Consider the following 12,430-nt stretch of genomic DNA (forward strand, 5'->3'; position numbering starts at 1 on the left):
CCACACAGAATTGGTTGTTAAACATTTACCACTGGTAGGGGCCAGGTCATGCAAGGCTGTTCAAAAGATCCATGCAAAGAGTTTTGTTTTTAGTGATAGGAAGCCATTGAAGGGTTTTACCAAGTGAGTCGCATGGTCAGATATGCCCTTTAAAAAGTGTTAGACAGGACTTCCACTTCTGGGAAGATGGAGTAGACATACTTTTCTCTATCTTTCCTATAAGTACAACTGAAATCCCTGAACATACTTAAAATAAAATAAAATTTAACAATAAACAAGTAAATAAGAAGACTTTGAGATGGAGAGAAGAAGGCAGACCAGTTAGGGAGCTCAGGATTTGAGGAATGATGTGGTAGTGAGTTTCCTGGGTTTCTTATTATCTTATACATTCCACCCAGACTTGGAGATGAAGAAGCTGGAATCCCCAAAATGCTAATAAGTGCAAACAAAAAAGCCCTAACAAAAAGCTGCTTTTGCTAGCAAACAGAAAACTTTTGGACAATGTCTGCTCTACACTATCCAAACAACACAGAAAAAATGTGGCCCCACTCCCACCCCTGCCAGCAAAACTGAGTGGGGATCCTAGTCTATACAGCTCACAAATCTGTAACCAGGTGCCCTAACACCTATGCCACGGTGGTAGAAGCCAGTTAGGGAGTTGGAACTTTTACCCTTTCTGGCTGATAAGCCCCCCTACCCCTGTGGTAAGAGGGAACATAAGGGGATCAAGGCTTTCACTCCCACCCAGCAGTAACAAGGCACACCTGCCCATCCTTGCTGGGATGGTGTTAGAAGAAACCTAGTGGAGAGTCAGGACTTTCACCATCGCCCATCAATCATGAGGCTACCTCCACTGCAGTGTCAGTAGAGCCCATGTGGGAAGCTAGAACTCCCACCCTTGCCCAGCAGTAACAAGGAGCACTCCCACCCTTGGCTGTTAATGGGGACTAAATCGGGAACCTGGACTACTACCTCTACCTTCCCCTGCTGGAGCAGTGCCAAAGGGGGAACAAGTTAAAACAAGGTTTAAGTAAGAGCTGGAGTCTCGTAATATAAAGATGTCCAGTTCTCATTGAAAATCACACAACTGCCAGGGTGGCCGGTTAGCTTGGTTGGTTATAGTGTGGTGCTCCTAACAACAAGGTTGCCAGTTCGATTCCTACGTGGGCCACTGTGAGTTGTGCCCTCCACAACTAGATTGAAACAACTACTTGACGTGGAGCTGATGGGATTCTGGAGAATACACATTTAAAATAAATAACAGTTAAAAAAAAAAAATCAGGGCCCGGTGGCTCAGGCGGTTGGAGCTCTGTGCTCCTAACTCTGAAGGCTGCCGGTTTGATTCCCGCATGGGCCAGTGGGCTCTCAACCACAAGGTTGCCAGTTCGATTCCTCGAGTCCTGCAAGAGATGGTGGGCAGCACCCCCTGCAACTAAAATTGAACATGGCACCTTGAATGAGGTGCCGCTGAACTCCCAGATGGCTCAGTTGTTTGTAGTGGGTCCTCTCAACCACAAGGTTGCTGGTTCGACTCCCTCAAGGAATGGTGGGCTGCAACTAGAAACGGCAACTGGACCTGGAGCTGAGCTGCGCCCTCCACAACTAAGACTGAAAGGACAACAACTTGAAGCTGAACAGCACCCTCCACAACTAAGATTGAAAAGGACAACAACTTGACTTGGAAAAAAGTCCTGGAAGTACACACTGTTCCCCAATAAAGTCCTGTTCCCCTTCCCCAATAAAATCTTTAAAAAAACAACCAAAACCTCTCAACTTATCAAGAACTCTGAGATCTCAAAGTGAATGAAAAAAAACCTATCAATTGATGCCAATACCAAGATGACAGGGATGGTAGAATTATCTGACAAAGACATTAAAGCAGCAATGATAATTTTTTTCAATGAGCTATTATGCATAAGCTTGAAACAAATGAGAAAATAGAGAACTTCAGCAAAGAAATAAAAGATATAAAGGAGACCCAAATGGAAATTTTAGAACAGAAAAATGCAATAAGTGAAATCAATATCTCAGTGGATGGGCTCAATGGCAGAATGGAAGCCACGGAGGAGGGTGGAAATCACTGAACTGGAAGATAGAACAATAGAAATTATCCAGTCTGAACGACAGAGAGAGAATAGACTGAAAAACAAAACAAAAACAAAAACCTCCAGAGCCTCAAAAACCCATGGGACTATAACTAAAGAGCTAACATTTGTGTTATCAGAGTCCCAGAAGGAAAGTAAAAAGAGGGTCAGACTGAAAAGGTAATTGATGAAATAATAGTTGACTACTTCTCAAATCTGGCCAGAAACATAAACCTGCAGATTCAAGATACTGAGTAAATCCTAAACAACATAAACCCAAAGAAATCCATGCTAAGATATGTCACGAACTGAAAACTGAAGACAAACAAAAAAATCTTGAAAGCAGCCAGAGAAAATGACACCTTACCTATTAAAGAAAAATAATTTGAATGATAGCGGATTTCTCATTAGAAACCATGGAGGCCAGAAAGAAGTGGCAAAGTATATTTTCAGTGCAGAAAAAACAAAATCATCAACCCAGAATTCTATACCCAGTGAAAATGTCCTTCAGCAGTAAAGGGGCAATTAAGACATTCTCATATAAAGGAAAACTAAGAGAATTTGTCACTAGCAGACCTACATCAAAAATGGCTAAAGGAAGTTCTTTAAACAGAAAGGAAACAATAAAAAAAGGAAACTTGGAACATCAAGAAGAAGAAAAAACATAGTAAACAAAACCATGGTAAATACAATAGGCTTTTCTTCTCCTCTTGAGTTTTCTAAATCATGTTTGACAGTAGAATTAAAAATTATAGCACTGTTTTATCAGATTCTATAATAAATGTGGAGGAAATATTAAGAAAATAATCTATGCTTCACTCAAACTGGTGAAATAATGACACCAGTTGACTGTCATTAGTTATGTATACATGATGTAATACCTAGAACAACCACTTAAAAATATACAAAGAGATACATTCAAAAACATAATAGATAAATCAAAATGGAATTTTAAAAAATGTTCACCTAACACACAAGAAGGCATGAAAACAAAAACAGAGAAATGAAAAACAAAGAGAACAAACAGAAAACAAAAAAATAAAACAACAGCCTTAATACTTAACATATCAGCAATTACATTAAATATAAATGGTCTAAATATACCTATTAAGAGACAGAGATTGACAGAGTGAATTAAAAAACATGACCAAATACATATTGTCTACAAGAAACTCACTTCAAATATTATGATACAGGCAGGGTGTAAGTAAAAGGATGAAAAAAAGTTATATCACAAAAATATTAATCAAAGGAAAGCAGGAGTGGCTGTATTAATACCAGATAAAGTAGACTTTGGAGCAAAAGAAATTACTGGGGGATTTATATAATGCTAAAAAACAGTCAATCCACCAAGAAGATATAGCAATCCTAAATATATATGCACCAAAAAACTGTGCTGCAAAACATGTGAAGCAAAAACAGATAGCCTTGAAAATAGAAGTAGACAAATCCACCATTATAGTTGGAGACTTTAAGACCCCTTTCATGACAATGGATAGAAGAACCAAAGAGAAAATCAGCAAGAATATAGAAGAAATCAACAACACCATCAACCAAGGGATTTAATGAACATTTTTAGACAACTCCATCAGCAGCATACATATTCTATTTAAAGTGCCATGGAACATATATTAAGATAGACCACTATTCTGGACCATAAAACAAACTGTAAAAAGTTTAAAAGAATTGAAATCATACAGTGCATTCTCCAACCACAATGAAATCAAAGTGGGAGTAAATAACAGAACGATAACAGGAAATTTAGCATACACCTAGAAATTAAACAACACATTTTAAATAATCAATTGGTCAGAAATGAAGTCGTCAAAGAAATTTAAAAATATATATATATTGAACTGAATAAAATGAAAACAGAACATATCAAAATTTATGGGACACTGCTAAAACAGTGCTGAGAGGCAAATTTTTAGCACTAAATGACGCGTTAGAAAGGAGGAAAAGAATTATCTAAATTCCCACTTCACGAACCTAGAAGAGGGAGAGAAATTAAATCCAAAGCAAGCAGAATAAAAGAAATAATAAAGAGCTGAAATCAATAAAGTTGAAAACAGAAAAACAATAAAAAAATAAATGAAATAACAAAATGGGTTCTTTGAAAAGATCAATAAAATTGACATACTTTTAGCAAGACTAACAAAGAAAAAAGGGAGAAGACACAAATTACCAATGTCAGGATTGAAACAGACGATTCACTACATACTTTGCAGACATAAAAGGATCATAAAGAAATACCACAAACTCTACACATAAATTTAACAACTTAGACAAAATGGACCACTTCCTTAAAAAACACAAATTACCACAACTCATCCAATATGAAATAATCTGAATGGCCCTATAACTATTAAGGAAATGGAATTTATAATTTTAAAATTTCCCAAAAAGAAATCTCCAGGCCCAGATAGTTTTACTGGAGAACTCTACCAAATGCTTAAAGCTGAATTAAAGACTTCTACCCAGTCTCGCCTAGAAAATAGAAGAGCACTTTCCAATTCATTTTATGGAACTAGTTCTACCCTGATAACAAAACCAGACAAAGATATTACAAAAAAACCCAAAAAACTACAGACCAATATATCTCATGAATATGGACACAAAAATCCTTAACAAAGTGTTAGCAAGTAGAATCCAGCAATATATAAAAAGAATTACTCACCGTGATCAAATGTATTCTCTTCCAGGGATGTAAGGCTCAATATTTTAAAATCAATCAATGGATTTTGGCACATTAACAGGTTCAAGAAGAAAACTCACATGATCATATCAACAGATACAGAAAAATCTTTTGACAAAATTCAACATCCATTCATGATAAAAACTCCCAGGAAAATAGGAATAGAGAACTTCCTGAACTTGATAAAGAGCATCTATAAAAAAACCTGCAGCTAATATTATACTTAATGGTGAAATACTGAATGCTTTCCTCCTAAAATTGGGAACAAGGCAAGGAAGGCCTCTCTTATCACTCTTATTAAATAAATGTAGCACTAGACCTTCTAGGCGGTTAAATAAGGAAGTAAAAGCCACACAGGTCAGAAATAAAAATAAAAACTGTCCCATTTCTAGAGGACACATAGTTTATATGGAAAATTTCAAGGAATCTTCAGAAAAACCATTAGAACTAATACCGTGTTTCCCCAAAAATAAGACCGGGTCTTACATTAATTTTTGCTCCAAAAGACGCATTAGGGTGTATTTTCAGGGGATGTCTTATTTTTTCATGTACAACAATCTATATTTATTCAAATACAGTCATGTCATCTTCTTCTGGAACGTAGTCATAACGTACTAAATACGTCCGTCTGGCTGACAATCTTAACTGGGGCTTGTTTTCGGGGTAGGTCTTATTTTCAGGGAAACATGGTAAGAAGATCAGCAAGCTCATAGGATACAAGATAAACATACAAAAATTGTATTTGTAAATAGTAGCTATGAATATGTGGACATAAAAATTAAAAATAACATGCCATTTATAATCATCAAAAATTAAATAGGTATAAACCTAACAAAATATAGAACTGCACAACATTGATGAGAAAAATTAAAAATTTTTAAATAAGTGGAGTGATATACTGTGTTCCTGGATTGAAAGATTCATCATAGCAAAGATGTTAGTTTTCACCCAATTGATATACAGTTTAACACAATTCCTATCAAAATCCCAGCAAGTTCTTTTGTACTTACAGACAAAATTATTCTAAAATGTGTACGGAAAGGTGAAAGAACTAAAATAACTAAAACAATTTTGAAAAGGAAGAATAAAATGGGTGGAGTCACTTTACCTGCTTTCTGGACTTATTACGCAGCTATAGTAATCAAGACTGTGGTATTGGTAGAGGAATATACATATAGATAGATGGAACAGAACAGAAAACCCAGGAAAAGACCCATCCAAATATGTCCGACTAAATTTTGACAAAAGTGCAAAAGCACTTTAGTGGAAGAAAGAATTGTCAATAAATGGTGTTGAAGCAATTGGACATCCATAGGCAAAGAAAACCAAACAAATAAAACCCTTGACCTATTCTCACGCCTTATACAAAAATTATGAGTAACTAACATGTATCATGAACTTATACATAAAACTTTTAGAATAAATCACAGGAGGAAATTTTCAGAATTCAGGGCCAGAATTTTAGACTTGACACCAAAAACATCCATAAAAGGAACAATTGATAAATTGAAATGGAAAACTTTTGCTCTGTGAAACACTCTGTTAAGAGGATGAAAAGACAAGCTACAGAGTGGGAGACAGTATTTGCAAATCACTTATCTGACAAAGCATTAATACCCAGAATATAGAAAGAACTCTTAAAAGTCAACAGTCGAAAACCAAACCATCCAATTAGGAAATGGGCAAAAGACAAAAGAGCTATTTCATTAAAGAGGATATACAAATGGCAAATAATCACATGAAGAGATGTTCAACATAATTAGCCATTAGGTCAATCCAAATCAAAGCCACAGTGAGATATCACTACACACCTATCGGAATGGCTAAAATAAAAAACTGTGGCAACACCAGTGTTGGCAAGAATGCAGAAAAGCTGGATCACTCAAACATTACAAGTGGAATGCAAAATGGTACAGCCACCTTGGGAAACAATTTGGCAGTATCTTTAATAGGTAAACATACAGGGGCGGCTGGATGGTTCACTGGTTAGAGTGCAGTGCTCTTAACAACAAGGTTGCCGCTTCTATTCCCACATGGGCCAGAGAGCTGTGCCCTCCACAACTAGGTTGAAAAACAATGACTTGATATCCTGGAAAAACACACTGTTCCCCAATATTCCCCAATAATAATAATAAAAAGGTAAACATAGAACTACCATACAACCCAGCAATTGTACTGCTCAGCATTTAGCCCAAAGAAATAAAGACTTCCTTCCGTTCACATAAAAATCCATACATGGGTTTTAGCAGCTTTATTTATGATAGCTCCAAACTGGAAACATCCAGATGTCCTCCAATGGGTGAATGGTTAAACTGTGGTACCTCTATACCACTTGGCCGTAAAATGAATGAACTGTTCATACATACAACTGGATGACTCTCCAGAGAATTATGCTCAGTGAAAAAAGCCAGTCCCATAAGGCTACATACTGTATAAGTCTATTTAACATTCTCGAAAAGACGAAATTATAGAAATGGAGAACAGATTAGTGCTGGCCAGGAGTTAAGGAATGGAGGTGGGAAGGAAGTGGGTGTGGCTATAAAAGGGCCAGAGGAGGGATCCTTGCCCTATGGCCGTGGTCGGGATCTTTACCATACCCATGCCAATATATTGTGCTATAGTTTTGCAAGATATTAGCATTGGAGAAAACTGAGTAAAGTGTACACAGGATCTCTTTGTATTATTTCTTACAACTGCATGTAGAATCTACAATTATTTCAAAATAATAAGCTTAGTTAAAAGAAAAGGCTAGGCACCATTTTCAGCTGCAGACATCACTGACGGTACTACCTGTGCCCTCGAGGAGCTCACTCTGTCTCACGAGGAGCTGGGCACATAGCTGTGTTTGCTCAATATAGAAACAGTGCTCACCGTTTTGGGCTTTCCAGCATTCTCTAACTTTGGTTGGGTAGAAAAGTTGCCTTCTGTTCCCCTCTTTCCTCCCTCACCCATTCCATGTGATCAGGACCAGCTGCCTAATTTGCAGTGCCCTGTACAAAATGAAAATGCAAGGGTCCTTGTTAGAAAATTGAAGAATTAAATTATTGAAGAATGAAATTATGAAGAATTTCAAGATAACAACAGACTGCACAGGTCCCACTCTCGTGATGCTGGCCCTATTTGTGACTCTGGAAGGGCTGCCCGTCACCATCTCACCTCCCTTAGCAGGACATAGTTCCAGATTACCCAGGGGTGGTCATTCATAATACCTCACGACTCTGGTTACTTCTACCAGAATCCTTCCAGAGAAGCCATATATAACAAAGCAAGGAGAGAGAGAACTCCTTTACCTCAGGATGAGTTGTTTATTGAACAAATATTTATTGGGTAGCCACTACGTCCGACCCTGTGTTACAGGTTGGAGATACAATGGTGAGCAAGACATGTACAGACAGTCTTAGCCTTTACATAACTATGTTCAGGCAGACAACAGAAATGAATTACCAACTGGGTCAAATGCAAAATAAAACAGTAAGTGGAGATGCTGTGAGCCGTAATAACCGGGGTGGCCACACATATAGGATTCCTGTTCCGTAAGGGAGGGAAATAGAGGGAAGAGAAGGTTAAGTAGATTATCTTAAGGTCAGATAGCTGGTAAATGGCCAAGGAGAGATTCTAACCCTGGGTGTGTCTGACACTCACTGCACTGTGCCCGCTGGGATCACTGACAATCCAAGTGCTTACTCGCAGGAGGATGGGAAGCCGCATAGTGTGGCAGAGATGTTACAGGCTCAGGTAGCGCAATTCCAAACCTGGCGTGGATAAGTTACTTGAACTTCAGTAGGTCTTACTTTTCTCATTTATAAAATGAGGAGTGATAAGAATTGTTGCTGCAGAGATTAAATGAGATAACGCACACAGAATGCCTGGTAAGTGCTCGGCGAGTGTTGGGTTTACAAATCATAGTTTCCATCCAGATCTACTTACTACATATGCACATGACTTCAGGTGAGTCACATCCTCATGGACCTATTTTCTTCATCTGCAAAATGAGGATAATGACGTGCCTCGCAGGCTCATCATAAGCATAAATGAGATAATAATGTAAGTGAAAGTGCAGTCCAAATGTGGCAATTTTATAAATTTCATAAAACACATGGGGTACCTTTTCGACCCGTAATCCGATTCCCTTCTTTTTTTTTTAAAGATTTTATTGGGGAGGGGGAACAGGACTTTATTGGGGAACAGTGTGTACTTCCAGGCCTTTTTTCCAAGTCAAGTTGTTGTCCTTTCAATCTTAGTTGTGGGGGGCGCAGCTCAGCTCCAGGTCCAGTTGCTGTTGCTAGTTGCAGGGGGCACAGCCCACCATCCCTTGCAGGATTCAAGGAATTGAACTGGCAATCTTGTGTTTGAGAGCCCGCGCTCCAAACAACAGAGCCATCCGGGAGGCAGCTCAGCTCAAGGTGCCGTGTTCAATCTTAGTTGCAGGGGGCAGAGCCCACCATCCCTTGCAGGACTCGAGGAGTTGAACCGGCAACCTTCTGGTTGAGAGCCCACTGGCCCATGTGGGTATCGAACCGGCAGCCTTTGGAGTTAGGAGCACAGAACTCCAACCTCTTGAGCCACCAGGCCGGCCCCCGATTCTCTTCTTAAATGCAGCTCATCCTTCCTCCTTCGGGCCATCCCTGTAACTCTATTATGACACAATATGCTTTGTAATTATTTACAAGCCAGTGTCTCCTAGCAGACTAAGAGCTTTCTGAGGGCAGGGACTGTGCATTTCTCCTGCACCCTTGTACGCCTAGCCCCGGGCTCAGTCACACCTCAGTAAACGTTGAGTGGCTGACAATGAGTATAGACCCTATCCTCTGGGTGTTCGCACATAGGGCAGTAGTGGCTTCCTGTGGCTACTTAGGCCTGAGCTGCCCACCTGTATTACACACACAGCAAAATCCCAGTTGCAGGTAGGCTGCTTGTCGTTGCCTACTGCTACACACCTCTAGCTCTCTTCTGCCAGCTGTTTGTAGAGAAAATAAAACCACATTTGCTGTTTTTTAAAAAAAGATCTCTAGGCTTCTATTGACCTTTTCTATGTGGCTCCTTTTGCACTGAGATGTTTGTTTGGGATACAATTGGGTATAAATTATTGCGTTTTGTAGTTATGTCGTGCTTAAATGTGTTACTGTGAGGGTCTCCAGGCTAAGATTTATTATAGAGGGAAATGGACGCTTCATTATCTTGAAAAGAGGGAGGGCATGCAGGCCTTCAGTGGACTGGTTATGGATCTGGGGTTGTCCAAGGCTGCTCCTGACTCCAGCTGTCCTCACCCTTTGCCTAAGTCACTGGCCAGAGGCTACACTTGGGCAGTCATCTCTGGGATAATACCAAGAATATCTCCATAATCTTCTCGCAAGTCCAGAATCAACATTTTTTTTAAAAAATTAAGAATGATCGTGGCATTCAAAGAGTTTGGGGACAATTTTTTATAACTAATATATTGGATGGTAGCTGTCTGAGAATAGAGCTAGACCTTTTATATTAATTCTTATGACAATAATTCTCCTGTTTGCTATCATTGGGAGTTTTCCTGGAATATAATCTTGACATAAAATGATATCACTCCATACAAAATTCCCAAATAAAGAATAAGTTGGGGATTGTTTTTTTCTTTAGAATTACAGATGTTGCTAATCCTCTCCATGTTTTAAACATAAGTAACTGAAGTCGCTCAGAAGATGCCTTTTGCTTGTATGTTATTTTATTAGGGAGTGTTTAGGTTGTCCACAAATGATTTAGGTGAATATGGTCAGATTGGTTGCTGAAGATCTCAATCAGATCTAAGATGGATTCTAAACGGCCCCAGAACAACAACAACAAAAAGGGGTGGGGGTGAGAAACAGGAGACGGAACTCAACGAGGAACTTTCATTTTTAGGGTGACCTTTTGCAAACTACGAGGTGTGTTGCATTGGTTAGCAACTTGATGTAAAACAACACAATGGTGGAAAAGCTGTTAATTTTCAGAAGTTAAATTTTTGTTAGAATGATATCAAACCTTGTTACTTTCTTCTATGTCAGGAAATCTTCAGATTTATACTCTGGTCTTGCACATTAAATAAAGACTCTTGGATTTTGCTGGAAGAGAATTTATACACTGTGTTGTTATCTTATTAATTGCACACTCATAACATTATGAAATCTGTTTGCCTTCAGATATATTTCTCACCCTTTTTCTGTGCTGCTTCATGTTATGGGGTGGGGAACAGGGCTGACCCAGAGGTCAGTGTCAGCGGCTTTTGGCTCGTCCAGTGGGAGGCACTCGCGCTGGTAGAGGCTTCCTGCTGTTGCCCGTCTTTAGGATGTCGTATCGTTCCATTTGGCTGTTCTTTCAGCACCTGGGAAACCCATGCCTAATACTACATTTTCTGTTTCAAAAAATGTTCAGAGTAGCTGCCATTTTTCCTGAATGGACTTTGATTGATACATACGTCTCTAAGACTTGAGAGGTTAAGTTTTATGATAATGTGTGCCTTTTGTCACCCTAGTTGGTTTCAGAGTAGTGGTTACTAGCTTAGTGAGTCAATTGATTCATTCAAGAAATGACAACAAAATAGAGTCTTGCACGCTGACCTCTAAGAGAGTGAGGGAGTGAGTTCATGAGTTGCTATTTTCCTTGAAAATGGAGGGGGACATACTTAGCTAATTTTAAGAAGGTAATGAAATCTTGGAGGGTGGACATGGTTTGGAATGGGCGGTGGGAATTAGCATGCTGTTGTGAAAGGCACCCTGATTCTGGAGGTGTAGGAGACATCCTTGTAAACCTGACTGCACTAACTAGCTGTGGGATCTAAAGCAAGTCATGCCATTTTTTAGACTCCTCTGTAAGGGGGTTGGGCTAAGTCACTAACATCCCTTTTACCTCTAAAATTCTGATTCTATGCGAGTGTTAGTTTCCACCCATTCTGGTTCTTCCTAATGGAGCAGCAAAACAGAAGATGTACATGACAGCTTTCAACTATTTGGAGCCAGCCACCATGCTTCTCCCTGCCTTTCTCTTCTCCACCCCAATGGCCTCCACTTTTTCAACCACTTTTTATGACACTATTTCCTGGTAACTCTCTTGGGAATATCTTTTTAAAACTAGGTACCCCAAAATACACACGATACTTCAGACATAGTCTGATTATTGCAGGGATCATAAAATTACAAACTCCTATTACTTGGTGATACTGATTTAGCATTTTATTAATTCTTATTTTAATTACATAAATACTGTCAACCTCAGTCTGCCTTTAGCCCTCCTCTTCTCCTTGCCCACATGCTAATATAGTTCTTTTCTTAGTTAACATTTTTTATTCTGGTAAAATATACAAAAAAAATCATTTAAACCATTCTTAAATGTACAGTCCAGTGGCATTAAGTACACTCACATTGTTGTGCAACCATCATCACCATCCATCTCCAGAAATTTATCATCATCCCAAACAAAAATTTGTCCCCATTAGATACTAATGCCTCTTCCCCCCTCTCAACCCCTGGCAACCACCATTCTACTTTCTGTCTCTATGAATTTGACTCCTCTAGGCAACTTCACAAAAGGCGGATCATACTGATTGGTTCTTATTTCACTTAGCATAATGCCTTAAAGGTTCACGTATAGAATTTCATTCCTTCTTAAAGTTGAATAATATTCCATTGTACGGATATATACA

The 12,430-nt window shown here is 38.9% G+C and overlaps 1 protein-coding gene across 2 annotated transcripts in view; it reads right to left on the minus strand.

Moving 5' to 3' along the window:
* Window positions 1-8,070: 8,070 nt before the first annotated feature.
* XPNPEP3 (X-prolyl aminopeptidase 3) overlaps window positions 8,071-12,430 on the minus strand; it is a 56,321-nt gene continuing 51,961 nt past the window's right edge. The window contains exon 10 of one of the 2 annotated variants that reach the window (XM_088796315.1): window positions 8,071-9,412. In XM_088796315.1, the coding sequence (XP_088652441.1) occupies window positions 9,369-9,412 (44 nt within the window). In that variant the 3' untranslated portion in view covers window positions 8,071-9,368. The other variant, XM_074326453.2, reaches the window with a different exon arrangement.

This window comes from Rhinolophus sinicus, chromosome 1, assembly GCF_057876585.1.
Source record: "Rhinolophus sinicus isolate RSI-liver-muscle chromosome 1, RSI-T2T, whole genome shotgun sequence".
Lineage (NCBI taxonomy): Eukaryota > Metazoa > Chordata > Mammalia > Chiroptera > Rhinolophidae > Rhinolophus > Rhinolophus sinicus.